Genomic DNA, 24,982 nt, shown 5'->3' with positions numbered 1-24,982 from the left:
AGCAAATTAATTTACTTAAAAGGATTAACTTAAATTCTTGAATGTTACATTCTTTAATGTTACAGCTTTATGGGGATCCATTCTGGAATTGGACAGAACTACACAAGCTTGATGGTATACATCTCAGATTGCTGAGGGAAGCAAAGGTGGCATCAGAATGTAAAACTTGGGTCACTTTCCTTAAATCATAGTAAGTTAAGGGGAGACCTAATAATGAGCAAGTTTGAGAAACTGTTCCCTCTCGTAGTTGGGTCACTAACCAAAGATCATAAATTAAAATCATTAACAAAACAAGTAGAAGTAAATACAAAGTTTTTTAAAAAAAATCAGACAGAAGGCTACTGAAAATTTGAATGCACTGAAACAAAAATAGAAATTGCCAGCAAAACTTAGCAGGTCTGCATATTCTGTGGGAAGAAAGCAGAGTTAACATTTTGAGTTTGATGATATCTGGTCGGCATGGATGAATTGGACCGAAGGGACTGTTTCCATGCTGTACACCTCTTTGACTCTTTGACTCTTCATTAGAACTGATGCTGCCAGACCTGCTGAGTTTTGCCAGTAATTTGTGTTTTTGTTTAAGATCTCCAGGTTCTACAGTTCTTCGTTTTATTTTTGAGTGCACTGTCTGAAAGAATAGTAGTCACAACTTCCTTAAGAACATTCAAAAGCCATGTACTTGAAGAGGACTAATTTATATGTTTATGGTGGAAAAGCTGGTGTGTGGGACTAAATTGTTCAGCTTTGTCAAAATGAGCTCCAACTATGCTGTAAATCCTTTGATTCCTTTGCAATCTTTTTTGTGGGCGGTAGGTCAAAAAGTCACAAATAGGCAAAAAAACATTTTTTTGAATTTTCAAGAAAAAATATTTTAAAAAAGAATGATCAAATGTGTTATAATTGAGCATTATAAAATTATTTCTTTCCTAATTCATTTAACTTAGTGATATAAATGGCCTTCTACAATCAACATTTTATTTTACTACAAGAAATTGAAGCCTATTGTGAAATGGATTGTTGATTCATTGGTATCCATATTGCCCTTCAAGTGATAAGTAAATTCACTCATTCATTATATAATGAATATATGTAAGCAAGTATTCTTAATCAGCTACTTTTGATTTCTGGGAGAAAGTGAGGCCTGCAAGATGCTGGAGACCAGAGTTGAAAAGTGTGGTGCTGGAAAAACACAGCAGGTCAGGCAGCATCCGAGGAGCAGGAGAATCGACGTTTCGGGCATAAGCCCTTCTTCAGGAATTCCTGAAACGTCGATTCTCCTGCTCCTCGGATGCTGCCTGGCCTGCTGTGTTTTTCCAGCACCACACTTTTCAACTACTTTTGATTTCTGACTAATTACAGAATTATGTGGAGCCTTAATTTGTCAATACCCCACTCATGTCATCCTGAAAATAAATCATTGGTTTCTTTGAGGAATTTATACATTTTGCTTCTTCCTAATTTTGATGTTTTTTTAAAAAAAGGCACTTAATTTAAAAACTGACTTGTCACTGTCATCTAGCACATGAATTTGAGGTCTCCTTGAGTACCAAAATAATTTTCTTTTAATTCATACAAAATTATTCATTCAAAAATGGTGAAAAAAATGTGGGCACCACATTTTAGGAAAGGTGCCAAGGTCTTGCAGAGGGTACAGATGAGGTTTATCAGTACGCTCCCAATGAGGAGGGACTTCAGATATGTATGGGGGGGGGGACAGGATTGTTCTCCTCAAAGCTGGGAAGATTGAGGTAAGACGTAATCGAGATATTTAAAAATATGAGATGTTCTATTGCCGCAAATAATAATTGGTGAATAACACACAGGAAAAGCACAACCTTACATTGTGAAAGGAATGGAGTTTAATACATCAATAGCATTTGGAAGAAGGAAATGGTTATTGAGCTCGCTAAGAATTCTTGGTGAAATATTCTTGATGATTCAGAAGATGGAACTTAACTTGAGTAAAGTTGTTTATAACGGTGTGATACACAATCTAATCATGCAGTCAGAAAAAAAAACTTTATGCTGAGCCAGGGCTTTGCAAAATGAGTGACAGGATCCAAGTGGGGTGATAAGCTCAAATTTTCATGAATCCTGAGGCGCGAATGGCTAATCCCCAGTCATCGACTCTCATAAGTCTTTTCCTCTCAACCTCTACTGGCCCTCAGTCCGCCTCCCCAACCATTCACTTAAGACTTGCAGCAATTTTCAAACCTTGAAATCATGTCACAGTGGAAAAATATTTGGCAAGCATTATACTCAGTGCAGGAATAGAAATCTGCAATTTTCTTCCAGAGACTAGTGACCTTGAACACTGCAAAATAAAAAGTCACCTCATTCTTTCAGGTCAACAAGATTATCATAACTCAGGTTTCTCTCTCGGTAAAGAAGCAATGTAAGAAAAAAACCTAATGTACTCAGTATAGAGGATAACAAGGACACTGTCCACTTTGTAACAGATCTAAGAAAGGAATCAATGTATTCTGGTGGCACAAGGAGACAGAATGGTTGAAGAGGAGTTACAAGTACAAATGAACAGGTAAACTTTCTACCATTTAAGTAGGATAACAAAATTAAATATAATACTTCTAAACATTTTATGAAACAATCTCCAGTTTAATATTGAGTACATGGTTTTAGTAAGTAATATATAAATGGAATTACAAATTCTTTGATCATACGAGTCTTGAATACAGCAATTTAAATATTTCAATCTTTATGTCCAAAGATGATTGCATTATAAAATTTAGTGTTGAAAAAGTTGTGTGCTGCTAATGCACAATAAATTCTTGTCAGGCATTTTCACATTCAAAATATGTCCAGAACAGAAATCACCATGAACAATGTTATCAATTGACTATTTAACATACAATTAAGCAAACGTTGCATACATTATTTGCAAGTGTGAAAAGATTAAGCTCAGAAATACTTAATTTAGTTTTGGACATCATAACTTGCAGTTCAAGACAAAGGTGGAACACCCAAAAGCAACCAAAGCAGCCAGCGACACTATTTCTGTCCTGAACTGCGGGAATAACTTGCATTATTAGCACCTACTTCCTTGCCTGAGGTTCTCAGTTGCTGCAGAATGTGTAGCACTGCCAACTCAGTGTCTGAAGGTTGATAGTTCCAGAGAGTTAAGCCTATAACCTAACAGTGCTCCTGTCAGTACTGATGGAGCGCCTCATTGTCAATGATGCCATCCTTTAAATGATACTGAAACCCTGTCTGTTGTTTCAAGTATAAGCATAAAATATCACAGGCACAGTTTCAAAGAAGAATTCACCACAGTGTCATTTGTAAATGTTTATCCTAAGTCAATGAAACTGATTATTTGACTATATTAAATCAGTATTTATGGGGAAAGTGAGAACTGCAGATATGGAGATCAGAGTCGAGGGTGTGGTGCTGGAAAAGAGCAGCCGGTCAGGCTGCAACTGAGGAGCAGGAGGATCAATTTTCAAGCATAAGCTGTTCATCAGGAATGAGGCTGGTGGGCCAAGGGTAGGAAAGTAGATAAATGGGAGGGGATGGGGCTAGGGGAGGGGAAGGCAGCTGAGAATGCAATAGGTGAATGAAGGTGGGGGTGAAGGTGATAGGTCGGAGAGGAGGGTGGAGCGGATAGGTGAGAAAGACGTTGGAGGGTCCCAAGACAGAAGATGAGGCGTTCTTCTCCCAGGTGTCAGGTGGTAAGGGTTTGGCAATGGAGGAGGTCCAGGACCTGCATGACCTTGGGAGAGTTACGTGTTTAGCCATTGAGTGGTGGGGTTGTTTTGTGCATGTGTCCTAGAAATGTTCTCTGAAGCGTCGCACAGGTAGGCATCCTGTCTCCCAACTGTAGTGGAGACCACACCGGGATCAATGGATACAGTAAATGACATGGGTGGAAGTGCAGGTAAATCTCTGATGGATGTGGAAGTCTGCTATGAGGCCTTTGACGGAGGTAAAGGGGGAAATGTGGGTGCAGGTTTTGCAATTCTTGTAGTGGCGGGGAAGGTGCCCGGAGGGAAGGGTGGGTTGGTGGGGAGCGTGGATCTGACAAGAGAGCTGCGGAGGGAATGGTCTTTATGGAACATAGATAGAGGTGGAGAGGGAAATATATCCCTGGTGGTGGGGTCTGTTTGTAGGTGGCAGAAATGGTGGAGGATGATGCAATGTATCTGGAGGTTGCTGGGTGGAAGGTGAGGATCAGAGGCTCCTCTGGCCTTGTTGTGGTTGGACATGTGGGGTTCAAGGGCAGAGGTGCGGGAAGTGGATGAGATGCACTGGAGGGCATCATCGACCACTTGAGAGGGGAAATTGTGGTCTTTGAAGAAGGAGGCCATCTGGAATGTGGTGGAGGTGGAGAAATTGTGAATAAGGAATTGTGTTTTTACTGGAGGCAGGGTAGGAGGAGGTATAGTCCAGGTAGCAGTGGGAGTTGGTGGGTTTGTAGTAGATGTTCATGTTGAGTCGGTCACTGTTAATGGAGATGGAGAGGTCCAGGAAGGGAAGGGAAGTGTCCAAGATGGTCCAGGTAAACTTAAGGTTGGGGTGGAACATTTTAGTGAAGTTGATGAACTGATTAACCTTCCCATGGGAGACAAGGTGGCGCTGATACAGTCATCGACGTACTGGAGGAAAAGGGAATTTGCTGTGTGTAAATTGGCTGCAGTGTTTTTGACATTAATTACAACAGGGAAAATGAACAAAAAACAAAGAACAGTACAGCACAGGAGCAGGCCCTTCGACCCTCCAAGTCTGTGCCAACACATTTTGCCCTTCCATATTAAAACTATCTTCACTTACAGGATCCGTATCCCTCTATTCCGTTCCTATTCATGTATTCGTCCAGGTGTTTCTTGAATGTTGTTATTGTGTCAGCTTCCACCACTGCCTCTGGCAATGTGTTCCAGAGGCTTTAATGAAACTTTGTTTGAAAATGTGCCTCGCAAATCTCTTTTAAACTTGCCCCCTCAAACCTTGAACCTGTGTCCCTTGGCAATTAACCCCTCCACCCCGGGGAAAAAAGCCTCATACATTCCACTCTATCCATGTCATTCACAATCTTATAAACTCCTTTCAGGTCACCCCTCAACCTCCTGTGTTCCAATGAAAATAAGCCCAGTCTATCCAACCTTTCTTCATAGCTAAAATCCCCCAGACCAGGCAACGTCCTGGTAAACCTTTTCTGTATCTCCAAAGCATCCACATTCTTCTGGTAGTGTGGTGACCAGAACCGTACACAATATTCCAAGTGTGGCCTAACTAAAATTCTGTAAAGCTGCAGCGCTAATTGTTCATCCTTATACTCTATTCCCCTTCCAGTGAACACATGCATTCATAAGTCTTTTTCACTACCTTATCTACCTGCGCAGCTACCTTCAGTGATCTGTGGGCTTGCACACCCAGATCTTTCTGCATATCAATACTCCTAAGGGCTCTGTCATTCACTATGTAATTTCCACTTGTACTTGACCTTCCAAAGTGCATCACCTCACATTTGTCTGGATTAAATTATTATTACTAAAATATTATGCTTCAAAGTCTCTTAAGTACTTTGAATGTCCTAATGTATTCAAAGGCATGATTGGAATATAAGTCATTCTTGAACTTATTCTCTATACAGGCCTTTCCCAGAGTTGAATAAAAAGTATCTTTTGCTATGGAGTGGACTGTACTGGTATCTTGTAACAAAGATCGTCAATCTTCTGTAGCTTAAATTATCTTTCCCTTTCAAGCTTTTGGGGCTGTTCAAAAATAAAACTGTAAACTTCATGGCAAGTCCCAGTTGTGGAGAGTTCCACTGAAGCATTTAAAATATAAAAAAAATCACTCATGGGTGTTGCATGCTAGCTGGGTTGACATTTATTGACCATCAATAATTGATCTTGAGAAGGTTGTGGTGAGCTGCCTTCTTGAACTGCTGCAGCCCATGTGTTGTAGGTAAACCTACAATGTTGTTGGGAGAGAGTTCTAGACCTTTGACCCGATGATATGAAAGGAAAAGCGATATATTTCCAACTCAGGCTAGGGACTTGGAGGGGAACTTGCAGGGTGGAGGTGTTCCTTGTCCTTCTAGATGGAAATGTTGTGAGTTTTAATGTATTGTTTAAGGAGAATACCTATTTAATTTCTATAGACATCTTAAAGATGTCGCATACTGCTACCACTAAGCATTGATAGCAGAGGGAGAGGAAGTTTGCCGATTTGATGCCAATCAAGTGGGTTGATTTGTCCTATATGGTGTTAAGCTTCTTGAGTGTTGCTGGAGCTGGTCTCATCCAGGCAAGTGGTGGGTATTCTGTCACACCCCTGACTTGTGCTTTATAGAATGGGTTTGGGGAATCAGAACTTGAGTTCTGATTATAGGGTTCCTAGCCTCTGACATGCTCTTGCAGCCACCATGTTTATATGGCTAGTACAGTTAATTTCTAGTAATAATTCTAATAATAACCCCAGTATGGTGGTAATAACAGTAATGTCATTGACTGTCAAGGGACAATGTTTAGATTCTCTCTTGTTGGAGATGGTCATTGCCTGGCATTTCTCATCGAGTCATAGAGATGTACAGCACGGTCCAACCTGTCCATGCTGACCAGACATCCCAACCCAATTTAGTCCCACCTGCCAGCACCTGGCCCAAATCCCTCCAAACCCTTCCTATTCATATACCTATCCAGATGCCTTTTAAATATTGCAATTGTACCAGCCTCCACCACTTCCTCTGGCAGCTCATTCCATACACGTACCACCCTCTGCATGAAAGTAGGTAGGCTTTTTATTTCAACATCTGTGGCATGCATGTTATTTGTCACATTTCAGCCCAATCCTGGATAATGTCCAGGTTTTGCTTCATTTGGACATGATCTGCTTCAGTATCTGAAGAGTCATGAATGGTTCTGAACACAGAGATCCATACAGTGAAATTTCTGGAATAGTCCAGAGGGGCATCTTTGACATTAGCAGGAGGGCAGTGGATAACTGGGCATGCCACTTCACCCAAAAATAGAACATATGGAAAAATAACTGGCAGAATCCCAGGAGAACTGGTTTCTGTTTCAAATTCCAATCAGTGGCAAGCAATTTTCCTTGTCTCCACTTTTGATCCAGCCTGGAATTCCAACATTACTATCTCCACAGCAAACAATTGCAAGTTAACACATTGTAGCTAAATTGAAATGAGCACAAATCTTTTTAAGCCAAATCTACATCATTTATTTGTTCAACAGGATGCAGCAACTGACAGTGAAAAACAATTATATGGGCTCTATATCACTGAGAAAAAAATGTCAATTATCATTTCAGTAAATTGCATAATTATACAAGTGCTTAATTGTGAGACCATAATGATTCTTGTTTAGGACAATATCCACAAAAGCTATTCCAATCATACATTATGTCTGCAATGCTCTCTTCTGCAGAGATTTGACATTTACTAATTCTCTTTCAGTTATGTAACTTCAATGTAATAAAGTAATTTGATGCTTGCAGGAAGAACTGATATAGAAAAGCAAAACTGAGCAAGAATAAACAAGTGATAAATTAAGAGACCAACAACAAATAATCCTTTTTTCCCCAAATTTGAATTTTAAACATGAATCTGGGCCCATGAAATCTGAAGATTAATAATTACATCATAAAACTTTCATATGATGGAAATATGAGCCCACAAGTGACCAACATTTGCAAGACATTCAGAGAATACATGTAGCTTCTTATATTATAATGGTATGAAAACACTATGAACAGATTGTGTGGTTAAATGTTTTGTATACTTGGGTAGGCAAGACCTTACAATTTCTCTTTCCTTTTCTGTAATGGGACTTCTTTGTATGCTTAAAAAAGCCGTGCTTGTTTCTTCAGTTCATTCCTTTTCCACAATGCAAGTCGATCAAACTCTCCCAGCGTCATTCCAAACACTCGGTAGAAATCTTCTGGAGACAGGTGACGCTGCAAAGAAGCAAAGAGAGGATAAAAATATTAATATAATTGTAGCAAAGTCTGCATGATTGATACAGGGCAGAAATTAGATTTTTCATGAATGGAGGGTCACATTTAAAGCCTCTGAGCACTCTGAATGGTATATTTGCCAACTAAAGCACTCAAAAGGGTTTAGCTTATCAGTTCTGTCTTAATAACATATATATACACTTTATTAAATACAGAGATTATGAATATATTTGTGTCTTGTGGAAACATATAATCAACACTGGATAAGTAAGTAAGTGCCTCATATACTCAAGTATATCTTAACCTATCTCATCTTTAACACATCAACTGTTCAGTCTTGCTGTGAATAGAATACACCAAACTTGTGGATTTTTATATTCTCCATTATTAGCCAATGAAATGCCAGAAGGTAGAGGCGACCAATTCTATAGCTTAGTCGACAATAGCCAATGACGTTTTGCACAGCTGAGAACCCTAACATCATCCTCATCAATGCAAGACAACTGTCCCGCTCTATGTGGGAGAAACCAAATCAAAATGAGACCACTTTCGAAACAAATCACCTGGTCTAGTTAGCATAATGCAGACATCAGATTCCAACTTGCTCCTGCACTTACAGGTTTCAAAAATGGTGCTGATATTAATCAGAAGCCCTCAACAAATGCAGTCAATTGGCTACCACACATAGATTAAAAAATTCTGCTGAAGAATGTTCCTTTATTGAGAATTGCAGATGAGTGAAACATCTGTACCATTCCCTTGCATTGCTGCATTCTCTACACAATACTATACATGATATTAGTTGATTCAATTCAGAGCATCATTGGTATCCCTCAAGGTGTTACATGAGCGGAATAAGGAAGAACAAATGAGAGAACTTCAGTATTCATTAGGAATAGAAAATGGAATTTATCAGTATTATTGTTCATTGATTCAAAAAATTTAAAATATTAATTTATTCTATTACTCAGGTTTAGCACTATTTTGAGTTTTTAGTAATTTAACCTACTTCATAAGACTATAAAATAGATGGACAGAAGTAGGCCGTTCAATCCATTGAGTCTGCTCTGCCATTGAATGAGGCCATGGCTGACCTGATAATTCTTAATTCCACTTTCCTGCCTTTTCCCATAACCCTTGATTCCCTTACTGATTAAAAACATTTGTCTGTCTCAGCATTGAATCTAATTAATGATCCAGCCTCAACAGCTCTCTAATAAATTCACAACCCTGTAAGCGAAGAACCTCCTTATCTCTGTCTTAAATATATCTGTCCCTTATCCCGAGATTATGCCCTCTAGTCCTAGACTCTCCCACAAGAGGAGATGATCTGCCAGCACCTGTCCTATCAAATTCTCAAAGAATCTTGTATGTTTCAATTAGGTGGCCATTATGTTAATGAAAACACACTGGATAGGCAAATTTCTTCCCTCAGCTTCTGAAGTGTTACAATTCACAAACTGTGGTAAAAAAAATAATTGCAGATGCTGGAAAGCAAATACTGGATTAGTGGTGCTGGAAGAGCACAGCAGTTCAGGCAGCATCCAACGAGCAGCGAAATCGACGTTTCGGGCAAAAGCCCTTCATCAGGATTCCTGATGAAGGGCTTTTGCCCGAAACGTCGATTTTGCTGCTCGTTGGATGCTGTCTGAACTGCTGTGCTCTTCCAGCACCACTAATCCAGTAATTCACAAACTGTGCCAGCTTTCATTTTCTCTATTTTTTTTAAAGCACACAATGTTACATGATTTGGTGCAAAACAAATAAAATACAGTACATTGTTTTCAAACAAATAGATTTTTGATTGTTGCTGCTTATTGTGAATGGTGACTTCATGCAAATATTTTGAGATATTACAGAAACACAGTTGGTTCACATTACACACCTCTAATCTTGTTCTGTCAACATCTTTTGGTAACTTATTCCGACCTCTGGTGGTTACCATTAGCAGATGAAATGGATAAATCTGGAAAGGAAACAAAACTCAACCAATTGTAACATACAAACCACTTCAAATGTATTTGGTTTAGAATGTAAATAAGAAACAAGTAAATTGGACACCAAGTGATGAAAGGCTTGCTATTCAATACAATTATTAAAACAAATTTTCTTCTATACTTGCAGTAGATTTTAGTATGAGGCTATGTTTCCAGAAAAGAGTTTATACACTTTTGACACTAGAATTAGGATGGATCACTTCGTAACTACTGTGGCTTTGTAACGGGCTGTTGTCAGTTTTCACATGGAATTTTAAAATTATTTCTTAAATGCTTCCATTGACCCAACAATTTGTATTTGTACAGTGCTGTTAATTGTAGTAAATCATCTAAAAGGTGTTTGACAGGAGAATAATCAGGCAAAAAATTGACACTGAGCGAAATGAGAGACTTGGTAAGGTGATCAAACATGATATCAAAATGATAGATTTTAAGTAGCATATTAAACAGAGCAACAGAGAAAATAGAACCAGGATTAGGTTATTCAGTCTATCAAATGTGCTATGTCTTTTGAAATGATCCTTTATTTCAATGTCATTCTCCCACATTCCCTCCTAATACCCTTTGACCACTTTTAGCCTAAATAAATTCATAGATTCACACTCTCTCAAAGAGGAAATAATTCCTCAGTTTAGTCAGAAATGGCTAACCTGTTATTGTGGGATTATGACCCACCATTCTAGAGCTTCTAGGCCGGGAAGATTTTCTTCCTGTGTTCAGCCTGTCTAGCCCTGTCAGAATTTTAAACATTGCATCGCAATCCCCTCCCATACTTGGAGATAGTGAGAACTGCAGATGCTGGTGAAGTCAGAGTGGATAAAGAGTGGAGCTGGAAAAATCACAGCAGATGGAGAAGCATCAGAAAAGTTCTGACCTGAAACATCGACTCCCCTCCTCCTTTGATGAGCTCAACCAGCTGTGCTTTTTCCAGCTCCACTCTTTATTTCCTCCCATTTTTCTCAACTCCAATTAACACAGGCTCGCTTGGCTCAATTCTCCTCAAAGGACAAACCTACCAACCCAAGAATCAGTCTGGCGAACCTTTGGTGCACTCCCTCTATAGCAAGTATATATTTCTAATATAAATGAAACAAAGACCATTGGATGCTTGAAGTATGTTACAAAAACAGAAATTGTAGTTTTAAAGAAGCGTTACTGGACCTGAAATGTTAACTTGCTTTTTCTCCACAGATGCTGCCGAATCTGTTGAGTTTTTCCAATAGTTTCTGTTTCGGTTACATATTTTCATAGCTAAGGAGACCAAAGCTGCACACAATCCTTCTGGGTTATTGGACTCTACTCTCTCTATATTCGCCTGAGAAAACATTTCTCCCAGCAGTATTCAAAATGGAAAATCTGTTAGAAAAATGCCTCTTGCACTGTAGACCTGGTGTTTTTAATTCTCATTACACAGGTAGAGTGCACAGGCAGGACGGCAATGACCATCTTGCTATACAATCTATCTACAAATGCCTCTGTCTTCTATATAATGGAAACAAAAAAAGAGGAAAGTGCAAAGATAAAGAGGTTTAGGGAGTAATTCCCTCGCTTAGAGTCTAGATTTCTAAAGACACTGTCGGGTAAATGAAATACGGAATTGTTGGAACCCTTTTTAATTTTTTAAAAATTATTTTTGGTTTGGAGCTGTGAACTGTAAGCTGAAGGTGTCCTTCATACTATGAACAGCAGCTTATTTAAAAAAAGGAACAATCAAACTTCTATATGTTTATAAACCAGGCCTGGAAGTTAATTGCATTTAATTCTTGTTAGTAATGCTCTTTAAGTCAGTCGGCTCTAGCAAGCATTATGCTCAAACAGGTGGTAGATGTTTGAAAGATAACAGGAGCCTATAGAGTGACAACCAGTCTAACAAAGAGAAACCAAAGTTTAAACTGGTTTTGAAATTTGCTTAAGGTCACAACACTTCTGACTGTGAAATCTACAGGAGGAAGGGTTGATTGATCACTGATTGTTCTCTCATTATCAACATAATGAAAGTTCAGCAAATAGAATGTCCATTATGATAATTAAATGAATATTCTTAAAAATCACACAACACCAGGTTATAGTCCAACAGGTTTATTTGGAAGCACTAGCTTTTGGACCGCTTCTCCTTCATGAGGTGGTTGTGTAGTATAAGATCGTAGGACATAGAACTTATAGCAAAAGTTTACAGTGTGATGTAACTGGATATATTGAAAAAGACCTGGATTGTTTGTTAAGTCTCTCATCTTTTAGAATGGGCATGTTGGGTTCAGCTCTTTCAAATGTAAATTCCAGAACTTCCTTAAAGTTACATTCTTAACTGCACTCAACATTGAAGGTGTGAAGTGCCCTGTGTGAGGCTATCTGTACCCCAATGTTCAGACTGATTCTAACCTAAGAAAGGGATTTACAGAATCTTACATGGATTCATGCAGTTTTTGAGCAAAATAAAATGTAATTTTGTAAGTACAAGTTCACCCCACAAGTGTGCGCGTGCAGGGGCTATGAGTGTCTGAGAGAGAGTGTGTATGTATTTGAGTGAGTGTAAAGTTCACTTGAGAATGTAACTTTAAGAAAGGTCTGGAGTCAGGGGTAAATATATGGTAGGGGAGGGTCGTGTGGACTTATTGGGCCGAAGGGCCTGTTGCCACACTGTTGGGATTCTATTAAAAAAATTTTAAAACAAAGATAGCAGCATAATCTGTGAAACAATGCAAATTGAATCTGATTAGATTACTTCACAGGGTGTAACTGAGTATTATATTTGTTCAGGTGTTCTGATGAAGTATTCTGAATTAAAATCAAAAGCCAGGATAGGCTGGTCTTTCCACCTTATGTGGTTTAGTCATCCTAATCTTCAGAGTCAAAAAGTGTTGCGCTGGAAAAGCACAGCTGGTCAGGCAGCATCTGAGGATCATCTGAGTCAACTCTCCTGATCCTCGGATGCCGCCTGAACTGCTGTGCTTTTCCAGAGCCACACTTTTTGACACTGATCTCCAGTATCTGAGTCTTCAATTTCTCCACCCTAATCTTCAGCAAACCCAATAGAAACGAGAACCTTATGTTTCTAATGGCATCAAATAAAGGAATTCTGTTCCATGGTTTTACTTTTAAATAAAGCCCCAATTTCTCTACAGCTGTCAAAACAATAAAAGTTTACATTTGCAAATGTAGGTAATGGTGGGAAAACCTCCAGCTTTGAACACAAAGGTGCAAATGTGAGAGCTATATTACTTCAGTGTTATTAACAAGCAGTTTGCTATGATAATGTGTAAGCAGGAAATATGCTGTATGAGAGTGTAGTACATTCGTGTCTTAGGCAGAAGTGTGTTAACAAGAGGATGCTGTTTATTGGAGTCTTTCAGTGAGAGGCTTGTTTGAGAGTTGGAACAATAGAAATGAAATATTTTTCCATTATTTGAGGATTGTTTATATAATGGCAAATATGGTGACTGTTGTTTGGATGAATAATTCTATTGATGTTATGTAAATCATTGTCTCTGTGTACAGAATGCTATTATAGAGTAAGAACATCTGCTGATGCATGGAACACTGACGTTCCGCAGCAACCCCTCAAGTAGATGACAATCTAATCTATGTGAGATTTTGTTTTTACAGACACCATGCATAGTTAACCCATGTCTATTGATTGCAATGCAGGTTTATACAGTATTGTGCTGCATACTTTATTTGAGTGATCTCTGCATTCAGTCAGTGCTTAGTGGACTGTTTATTAGTTGAATGGTTCAGCAGGGAATCCATATAATCAGTTGTTAACATCACTTAAAACTAGCTCACCCTGCTTGTAGCTAGCTTGCACTTTCTAAAGTGGAGCAGCATTGTAGGTGGAGTTGGTGCTGGGATTGTTGTCTATGGTTCTGACAGGGTTTGAAAGTGTAAATTTTAGCGGATTGTCATAAGCACCTCCAGTTCTGATGATAGGTGTGAGAGCGGAACTGCTTAGGACTTGATGGACCTACCATCCTGATCCTCCTTATGGTCTCTGTAACAATGTTTATCATAACAATGCTATGAGTTGCTAACTTGTAAACAAACTATTACTTGTTCTGCATAAGAGCCTTTTCCCATTAGGTTACAAAATGGCTTTCTTTTATCACACTAGACCAACCAGGCCTTATTATAGCCCTTTTAAGGGAGATATTGGCGTAGTGGTATTGTCACTGGACTAATATCAGAGACACATGTCTGGGACCTGGACTGAATCTCAGCAAACAATTCAGTTAAAAGTCTAATGATTACTATAAAACCATCATTGGTTGTTGTTTAAACTCTTCTGATTCACTGATGCCATTTAGGAAAGGAAATCTACTGTTTTTACCCTGTCTGGCCCACATGTAATTCTAGACATAGTGTGTCAGATACACTAGCAATCAGCAGTCTTTCTAACCTGTGCAGCTGTTCCACATGTGCCAATCGATATGCTGCCACATTGACTTTCAGATGTGGAAGTTACTGTCATGTGCAGAATTCAGAGGTAAGAGCAACAGAAATGAAAGTTAGGGGCAACATGCCAATAATGCGAGGGAGTTCCAGGATTTTGACCTAACATTAAAGAAGAAATGACAATATAATTCTAAATTAGGATGGTTTGTGGCTTGGAGGAGAACTACCTAAGGAGTCTTGGTGAATATTTCCAGTGCATCTAGTAAGCTGTACACACTGCTGCATCAGTGGTGGAGGGACTGGATGTGGTGTCACTCAAGCAGACTGCTTTGTCCTGGATAGTGTCAAACTTCAAGTGCTCTTCTCATAAGAAACTGGAACCATGTCCTTGATCTGTAACAGTTCCATGGTGTACATTCTCAGTCTTGCTGAGGTCTTGCTGGGGCCTTGGGGAAACTTAAGGATTGAGTTCCAGAGCGAATCTTGTTAATGTCTGGTTCTGCAATCACTGAAACAGCTGTGCTGGTATCGATCTCCATTAGAACTGGATGATTATTTAACCAGACATTTATTTTGATTGGTTCTGATTTGGATGTTGCTAAGCAATTTAACTGTTCTGACCCATATATAGGCGCACTTTTCAGGATGTGCACTCTCCTGGATATAGACCTATGAATTCTCTTGCTCAATATAGGTGCAGTGGGACTGTTTTGCTGTCATGAGTCTGCACACAGGCAACAACTACAATGGCTTGCTGGCCCGTATCCTCAAGAAACTTCAAACTGTTTGGCTGAGACTTGGCTTTGTTTTGGGATTTTGCTGTAGGTTGACCTAGAGTTGCTATGCTCAGAATATGTCCTGAGTGAGACTATGCAAATGCGTTCACTTAGGTGGTGTTCCTCAAACTCCGTTAGAATGGTGAGGGTGTCCACTTTTATCGGAATATCCTGCAACTCTTATTCTCTAATTGTCGCATTTTCCAGTGATAAAGCCAGATGTAGTGCTTTGTTTAAAGTCTATTGCACTTCAGCTAATGGGCACTTTTCATGGTGACGTCATTAATTCGACATACCAAATGTTGTCTCAGCATCTCATTAAAGGTTAAAATCACTTGTCCCTGCCAGTCATGGGTGGCACGGTAGCACAGTGGTTAACACTGCTGCCTCATAGCACCAGGACCCGGGCTCAGTTCCTGCCATGGGTGACTGTCTGTGTGGAGTTTGCACATTCTCCCCGTGTCTGCGTGGTTTTCTTCCGGGTGCTCCGGTATCTTCCCACTGTCACAAAGATGTGCAGGTTAGGTGAAATGGCCATGCTAAATTGCCCATAGTTAGGTGCATTAGAGCCAGAGAGATGTACAGCATGGAAACAGACCCTTCGGTGCAACCCGTCCATGCCGGCCAGATATCCCAACCCAATCTAGTCTCACCTGCCAGCACCTGGCCCTTATCCCTCCAAACCTTTCCTATTCATAGACCCATACAAATGCCTTTTAAATGTTGCAATTGTACTAGTCTCCACCACTTCCTCTTGCAACTCATTCCACACACGTGAAAATGTTGCCCTTTGGGTCCCTTTTAAATATTTCTCCTTAAACCTATGCCCTCTAGTTTTGGACTCGTCCACCCCGGGGAAAAGACCTTGTCTATTTATCCCATCCATGTCCCTCATGATTTTGTAACCCTCTATAAGGTCACCCCTCAGCCTTCAACCATCCAGAGAAAACAGCCCCAACCTATTCAGTCTTTCCCTTCAGCTCAAACACTCCAACCCTGGCAACATCCTTGTAAATCTTTTCTGAATACTTTCAAGTTTCACAATGTCCTTCCTGTAGCAGGGAGACCAGAATTGCACACAGTAGTCCAAAAGTGGCCTAACCAATAACCTGTACAGCTGCAACATGACCTCCCAGCTCCTATACTCAATGCACTGACCAATAAAGGCAAGTATATCAAACGCCTTCTTCACTGTCCTGTCAACCTTAGACTCCACTTTTAAGAAGCTGTGAACCTGCACTCCAAGATCTCTTTGTTCAGAAATGCTCCCCAGGACCTTAGCATTAAGTGTATAAGTCCTGCTCTGATTTGCCTTTCCAAAATGCAGCACGTCAAATTTATCTAAATTAAACTCCATCTGCCCATTGGCGCATCTGATCAAGATCCCATTATACTCTGAGGTAACCTTCTTCGCAGTGCACTACACCTCCAATTTTTAGGGAGGTCAATCAAGCCAAGAGAATGCATGATGGATGTTAGATTTCTGGGAAGCACCAAGGATATGAGGGACCTGGGTGTGCATTTACTTTGGTCCTTTAAAATATCAGGACACATGGAGAAAGTAGTTAAGAAGGCATATGCGATCCTTGCTTTCATTAGCCAAGACATAAGAGCAGAGAGGTTATGCTGAATCTGTATAAAATACTGTTTGGCCACAGCTAGAGGATGGTGTGCAGTTCTGAAAACATTATAAGAGGGATATGATGGCACTAGAGAGGGTGCAGAGGAAATTTACCCAGATTTTACCTGGGGAAATCACATTAATGCTCACAGTCTGAGTGCAATCAATTGTGATTGGCATTTGTTTGCCTCTGATTGCAAAATATGACCGGTATATTTGCTTAATTTTTCTAAAATATTTCTACTCAATCAAAATGGGATTATTTTCTTGTCATTCTTGGGAATACGGTTTAGACACAATTATCAAATGAAAACTGATGGAGAGTTTCAGTTACAGCCAGAGATTGGACAGACTAAGGTTGTTTTCATTAGAGCAGAAGAGATTGAGAGAGAACATGATTAAGATTATGAGGGACAGAAAAAGTTGACAGAAACAAACGTTTCCTTAGATGGAGAGATCAATGACTAGGTGGCATAGATTTAAGGTAAGCCGTAGAGGTTTAGGCAAGATGTGAATGAATACTTTTTTACCCAGAGGGTGTTGGGAATCTGCAACTCACTGCACGTAAGGGTGGTAGTGGCAGAAACCCTCCTAACATTTACAAAGTTTTTGGAAATGGCATTAGAATAGTTAGGCGCTTGTTTTAATCAGCACTATGGACCGAATGGTCTTTCTTTTTATGCTGTAGACCTCTTTGACCTCTAAAAGGCTTTAGTTTCTCAAATGGTAAACCATTGCCACCCACTGTCCGAGTCAGGGATTTGCATGTTGGGGTGTGGTGAGGATGGGGAAGGAGGTCCTTCAACTACCCCAAGCTATGAGTAATCTGAGACATAGATGAAGCTGGGCAAAGAGGGTGGCATCTGAAATCACCCTACTCCCCCCAGTTTCTGCCTCTGATCCCCGGACCACCCGTCTCTCTCCCCTCAGCTTCTGCCTCTGATCCCCCTGAACTGCTCCTCTCTCTCTGTGACTCTCAATCTCACAAAAAAGGTAGAAAACCTGCTGAATTGCCTGAGGAGTAGGACTTGACTGGCAAATTTTAAGATGCAGAAGTTCCGGTGACCCTGGCTGGATTGCAAGCAGGTGAGATACTCTCCTTTTTCTGCCTGTCAGCTTTTATTGAGCTGATTGGCAGGCAGTTGGGTGAGTTATATTGCTGGTGGGGGTGGTGCATTGGTTCCCATCAAAACGCTTGCCTTGACACTTTGGAAAATTAGGAGAAAATTTGCTCCAGAGTTGCTTATTTTGATGGCATAAGTCTCATAGCCCCTGTAGAGGATACTGTGCTAATGTGCTTTCTTTTCAAAAGTGATGCTTGAAAGCAGCCAATCTTCCATGGCAGGACAAAGCAAAAAGAACTTTCAAAAACACCCTGGAGTTCTGCTTGAAGTGCAGCAGTATTGATATTAATAACTGGAAGAATTTGCTCAGAATGGTGCCGACCAGTTCATCAAGCTGCATCACGTCTTGAGTCCCAGTGCCTTATAAAGAGGAAGGGTGACAGTGGAGAAGGGAAGAGATGCCTGCTGTCTTAACTCCACAACTCCTTCAAGTATCCAAAGGTTAGCAAGTCGAACATTGGCCTGCTCAGTCACATCAAGACCCATTGCAAAATCTCATGAGGGGACATCATCCTTGGACTGGAAGACAGCTTCCTCACCGACAACCAGAAATCACAACATTAATGCTCACAGTCTGAGTGCAATCAATTGTGATTGGCATTCTTTTGCCTCTGACTGCAAAATACAACTGGTATATTTGCTTAATTTTTCTAAAATATTTCTACTCAATCAAAATGGGAATATTTTCTTGTCATTCTTGGAAATACAGTTTAGACACAATTACAGTCTGTGCCATCACTGCTCCAATTAACGGTCTTCTTGCAGTTTATCAATCAAATGTTGTTAATTGTGCAAATTGCAGCCAAATCGTACGCCAGTCACTAATCAGTTTCGCTGAAGAGTGCATCAAACTGAATCAACTGCACTGTATTATTTCAGGAAATCCTAAAATATGTGAACATGAAAAGAATGGAATTAATTTAAAATATTTACAAGATGTTTGACGGGTGCTAAATAAGAGACTTGTTGCAGTCCTTGGCAATAAAGCAAAAGAAGCTACATGGACATAGCTGGCTAAGAATGCAAAGTGATAAATAGGGAATTATTAGATTCTTTTTCATTTCAGCAGAAATTAGGCAGTGGCATTCCTTAGGGATAGGAGAGGAAAAATCTGCAAGAAACCATTGAAAGGTTCAGAGAGTAGGCTGATAAGACTCAAATGTAACTCAAGCTGGACACAGACCCAAAATGAAGAACACCTTTGATGGCAAGACTTGCAATAGATTAGTGGAAGAAAGGATCTACTCGTCTTTGGAATCTTTGAAGGAGAGAATTCAGTAACAAAATGCCATGATAAAAGCAAATGGAATTCTGCATTTTATATTCAGGTACATTGAATAGAGAAATAATATTGAATGAAGATATTGATTAGGCAATTATTGGAGTTCTTCACGTATTTTTGGGCATCTTATTATAGAAAAGGTATGAGAGTCACAGGAAATAGTACAGCAAAGATTCACTGAAATAAAATCAAGGAGGAGAGGTTGCTGCCATGTTGAAAGGCTAGAAAAACAGGGGTGTTATTTATTGGAGCACAGGGAAAATGATTTAAGGTTTTTCAATATTGAGGAGTATATACAGGATAAGTATTGAAAGATTTTACAGTTTGGTGAATGAAAATCAATTATCGTAGGAAGAAGAGGGGTATATTGGATGACATTTTTCATACTTTGGTTGAAAGTACATAGGAAGTTTAAGCATAACGTAATGATTTCAGGCCTTGAGCAATTACAGGGGATGAAGACTTATTGCAAACACCAACTTATTTGAAATGGTTGACTTAGCACTTACTTTGACTAACAAAATGTCACTATGATTTTAAACAGCAGACTTTTTTTTTCAGGCTAAAAGGATTACCATATTATACTGAAAAAGTGGACAAGGCATTACCTCAGGGTAAGAAGCCAAAACAGAAAAGGAAGATGAGGAAGAGGAAGAAGTGGAGCAGGAGGAGGAGGAGAAGGAATTATCAGTTCTAATTTTGTAATAGCAACAGAAGGCCTTCACCATCCTGGGCAGCAACTAAATAATATTAGTAGGAAGGTAACACACTCTGCATGGTAAGAGAATTATGATATAAATTCGTAGGTGTAAATAATGCATGACAAAGATCTTTAGCTCACTCTCACTTAGAAAACTTTTATAGGATGGCATGACATTTTCTGAAATTATGATGTATAGTAATGTTGTTTTGTTGGAAAAATATAAATACAATCCTGCTGTATGATGGAGAAAGACCTCTCATAGGCACTTTCAAAATCATGAATGGGGTGGAGAGAACAGATTTGGAGAAGCTGTTCCTGCTTGTTAAAGGAACAATAAATTGACTTAAAGTGATCTGCAAAAGAAGCAAGGGTGAAGTAAGGAAAAACATATCCATCCAGCAAAGAGGTAGGACATAGAATGCACTGCCTGGAACTATGGTGGATGCAGGTTAAGTTGAGCTGTTCAAGAGGGTATTGGATGATTATCTGGATAACAGTAATGTGCAAGACTATGGGGAAAAAGCAGAAGATTGCCAATGGGCAATGATTCTTAGTGAACCAGCCTGTGCAGGCATGATGGACTGAATGGCCTCCTTCTGCATCATAACAATTTTATGATTCTGAGAGATGGTCAGCTAGCTATCAAATATGACATTATTATTGTGAAGTAATCAGTAGCACCAGTAGAAAACAGTTCTTTCTTTTAATCATTGTTGCAGCATCACAGGACTCAATCAAGGGCCATGGGCTCCAAACTGAAGGTTTTACCTTGTATTCTGAAAAAGAAAGAGAACATATTTTACTTGAAACAGGACACTAAACAAAATCATACCAGCAGAGTTATGTGTAAACAGCACCTCATCTATGTATTTCATTATTGCTCCTGTCAATGGTTTCAGGTATTAAGGGACAGATTTTCACTCAGGGACACTGATGACAAACTGCAATGACATTATTCCATATTATAGTTCATCAATATTTTAAGTGCAGTCTTTGATCTCTTTCATATGCATCTTCAACCTGGTGCACAGTAATGCATACTGGTGCTATGATTTTCTCATTCCCGTAAATTTAGATATAAATTACTAAACAATAGATATAATGATCCTTACAGTATAGAAGTTCTGAACTGCCTTTAGCTAATTCAATCTTGATTGTATGATGGGGAAGGGAAGGAGATAACTTCTCTTTTAATTGTCAGTAATGCGTGTGCCCATTACTCTAACATTATGCAAAGAATATTCAATACACTTAACATTGTTTTGACAATAAAACTGGACTCACAAATGTGTTTTTAGTTAAGCATTTTACATTTTATTATATCCAACCAATTTTAATAATTACCTCTCATTCCCCAGTTAACAGAACTGTCGTTGTCATATTGGAAAATGTCAGCACTCTGAGGCTAAAGGTGTATGGCATTGGATGAAAATAAATAATTTGTTAGTTACATGCAATTTTAGACAATGTTCTTTCAATTCTATTTCACCACTAGTACTCAAGTGCAAGTGGATAAAATATTTTATTATGTTAATGGTTGATTTGATCAAGATAATAACAAATCTATTTTACAGATCTATCTAGTTTGTTACAAACTTGCACAGAATATGCAAATGTACAATTACAAATTTTAATTTATAACACCACACAATTGTTTAGAGACACACAGCATGGAAACAGACTCTTTAGTCCAACCAATCCAAGCCGAACATAATCCCTAACTATACTAGTCCTACCTGCCGGCTCCTGGCCCATATCTCTTAAAACTTTTCCTATTCATGTATCTATTGTACTTGCAACTACCACTTCCTCAGAAAGTTCATTTCACACACGAACCAGCCTTTGTGTAAAATATTTGCGTCTTATGTCTTTTTAAAATCTCTCCTCACCTTAAAAATATGCCCCCTAGTGTTGAAATCCCCCTCCGAGGGAAAAGACAACCACCATTAACTTTACCCACACCTCTCATTATTTTATACACTCTTATCAAGTTGCCTCTCAACCTACGCTCCAGTAAAAAATGTTCCAGCCTATCCAGCCTTTCTTTATAGCTCAAACCTTCCATACCTGGCAACTATCTGGTAAACCTCTTCTGAACCCTCTCCAGCTTGATAATATCCTTCCTTGATGATATATTCAATGTTTTTAAATTCCCTGATGCAAACACTGACATCTCTTAAGTCATGGACTGAGAAGAGAGCCTGAAATTTGAGTATCAGCTGGATACTTGGACCAAGGAAAATTACAATACATTTGAAACATCTTCACAAGGACAAGGGGCTGAGGGAAAATTGATACATATAAAATCAGACAGAAGCAGACATTTATAATGAATGTACACTTGTACTTTCCTTCTTTAGGTGATAAACCAACTGTGAGAGGAATTAATTCAACCTTACCCTGTGCAAACCATTTCTCATATAGGCAGGAAGAGAAGCAGACTTGGAAATTAGTGGATCTGTAATAAGCAAATTAATAATTCATCTTAGGGTTGATTTAAGGTTGTTTTTCTCAAAATCCTAAGCTAACATCATGGTGGAAGTTATTGTACCTGATGAGTTTATACTATGTAATTCCTCTTAAAACCACTAGATGGTGCTTAATGTTAACATGTGGAGGAATCTTGTTCCATCCAATCAGCCAGAATCATAAAATCACAAGCAAGTTGATAGATTGAAGTTGGATGAGGTTGAAATACCATTACTCAATGTAACCAAGTTCAACAATTATAATAGAGGATGACATTTAAAAAAATTATGTTAAAGTGTAATACTATGTTTTGTTTTGAGAAAGGCTGAAACATCATGAACATAAGACCAACTTGGTATTTGTTGGAACTCCTATGTTCTTCATACAGACGGTAATAATTTAGTTATAAATAGCACACAGAGGAAGTCTCACATCGCCTCCTCCCCTATGTTGAACAGATTTGAATGAAGTCTAGGCAGGTCCCACTATGAAGAATAGCAGACATAAGGACGACACTGTAACATGTGCCATGCCAGCTGGGGAAAAGGATCTAGACGTCAAATAAAGGAAGCTCCAGAATCACAAACACACAGCAGAACCACAAGAGCCAAGCAAATTCAAGGGATATCTTTTTGCAGTATTCAGCACTGTAACTTAAAAATATACAAATAAACTGACATATAATAAACATGATTACATATAGTGCAATAAATAGATTCAAGAACAGCTTCTTCCCTGCCGTTATTAGACTTCTGAATGAATCTCTCAAATTTCAAATTTAACATTGAGCTCGCTCGGTGTGCACCTTCTCTGAAGTTGTAACATTGTATTTCTCACTCTATTCTATTACCCTTATGCACTTTGTATGGTGTGATCTGCCTGTACTGCACACAGAACAAAACTTTTCACTGTACCTAGGCACGTGTGATAATAATAAATTAAATCAAGATATGTGAATTAGAATCATAGAGTCATGCAGCATGGAAATAGGAGTTTTGATCCAACTCCTCTGTGACAACCAGGCATCCCAATCTGACCTAGTTCTGTTTGCCAGCATTTGGCCCATATCTCTGTAAACCCTTCCTATTTATATACCCATCCAGATGCCTTTTAAATGTTAAAAATCACAACACGAGATTATAGTCCAACATATTTATTTGGAAGCACTAGCTTTCGGAGCACTGCTCCTACATCAGGTAGTTGTGGAGTAGGACCATAAGATACAGAATTTATAGCCAGAAATTACAGCGTCATGCAACTGAAATGATATATTGAACAAACCTAGATGTTGTTAAGTCTTTCATCTTTTAAAATGGGTGTGAGGTTAGAGTCTGTCTGTATCCTAATCTTGAGTCGGACTGGTTCTGTTTCCAAAGTGGAATTTACAAAATATTACATGAATTGATTGCCTGCAGATTGTGCATTTTTGAGCAAAATAGAATGTATCTGAAAATATAATTTTGCAAATACAAATTCACTCCATAAACTTAAATGTGTGTGCACGTGCATGCGTGTGTGTGTGTGTGAGAGAAAGAGAATTTGCATGTGTGTGTGTGTGTGTGTGTGTGTGTGCGTGTTTGCGTGTGTGCAAGCTTAGTAAAATGAGTGTGTGTGTGAGTGTGATGGAGTATAAGTCTGTGAGAGGGTGTGTGTGGTGTGTGTGGTGTGTGTGTGTGTGTGTGTGTATGAATGTGTGTTTGAGAGATGGTCTATGTGAGTGTGTGAGTAGGTAAGAGTGTGTGTGTGAGAGAGTATATACAGTAGTGGGGTCACCTGTAATGTGACATGAACCTAAGGTCCGAGTTGAGGCCATCCTCATGGGTACCAAACTTGGCTATCAGCCTCTGATTGGCCATTTTGGATTGTTGCCTGTCCCAAAGTCCACCTTGGAGGATGGTCACCCAAAGATCCGAGGCTGAATGTCCCTGATTGCTGAAGTGTTCCCCAAATGGGAGGGAACACCCCTGCCTGGGATTGTTGCGTGGTGTCCTTTCATCCATTGTTGTATTGTGGTACATGGCAGGTACTCACATGACTCGGCCAATGTTATCAACCTCATAAGCTGTGGGCAAGGATGCCCCGCGCATGGTACATTGGCGAGACCATGCAGACGTAACAGTAATGGATGAATGGACACCACGCAACAATTGCAGACAGGGGTGTCCCTCCCAGTTGGGGAACACTTTGGCAGTCAGGGACACTTGGCCTGGATTTTTGAGTGACTGTCCTCCAAGGTGGACTTTGGGACAGGCGACAACGCAAAGTGGTCGAGCAGGAGCTGATATCCAAAGTTCGGTACCCACAAGGATGGCCTCAACCGGGACCTTGAATTCATGTCACACTACAGGTGACCCCATTGCACTATACACTCACACACATGCTCTCATACACCGCCCACACACTCTCACACTCTCTCTCACAAACTTATACTCCATCATACTCACACACACTTTACCAAGCTAGCACACATGCAAACACACTCTCACGTATACTCTCTCACATACACACATATAAGTCAATGGGGTGAATTTGTATTTGATTAGATTAGATTAGATATGATTAGATTACTTACAGTGTGGAAACAGGCCCTTCGGCCCAACAAGTCCACACCGACCCGCCGAAGCGCAACCCACCCATACCCCTACATTTACCCCTTTACCTAACACTATGGGCAATTTAGCAAGGCCAA

The 24,982-nt window shown here is 39.5% G+C and overlaps 1 protein-coding gene across 2 annotated transcripts in view; it reads right to left on the bottom strand.

Annotated features, from left to right (window-relative positions):
* Positions 1–7,173: 7,173 nt before the first annotated feature.
* ablim3 (actin binding LIM protein family, member 3) overlaps positions 7,174–24,982 on the bottom strand; it is a 337,989-nt gene continuing 320,180 nt past the window's right edge. Inside the window, exons 19-23 of one of the 2 annotated variants that reach the window (XM_072590972.1) lie at positions 22,224–22,282; positions 21,169–21,229; positions 20,593–20,600; positions 9,818–9,898; positions 7,174–7,932 (exon numbers count right to left, since the gene is read on the bottom strand). In XM_072590972.1, coding sequence (XP_072447073.1) covers positions 7,819–7,932; positions 9,818–9,898; positions 20,593–20,600; positions 21,169–21,229; positions 22,224–22,282 — 323 coding nt within the window. In that variant the 3' untranslated portion in view covers positions 7,174–7,818. Of the gene's footprint in view, positions 7,933–9,817; positions 20,601–21,168; positions 21,230–22,223; positions 22,283–24,982 lie in introns of both variants that reach the window. The other variant, XR_011963504.1, reaches the window with a different exon arrangement.

Source organism: Chiloscyllium punctatum, chromosome 20 (genome assembly GCF_047496795.1).
Source record: "Chiloscyllium punctatum isolate Juve2018m chromosome 20, sChiPun1.3, whole genome shotgun sequence".
In the NCBI taxonomy this organism is placed as follows: Eukaryota; Metazoa; Chordata; class Chondrichthyes; order Orectolobiformes; family Hemiscylliidae; genus Chiloscyllium; species Chiloscyllium punctatum.
The sequence above is the reverse complement of the archived record's forward strand: the minus strand, read 5'-3'. Positions and strand labels throughout refer to the sequence as shown.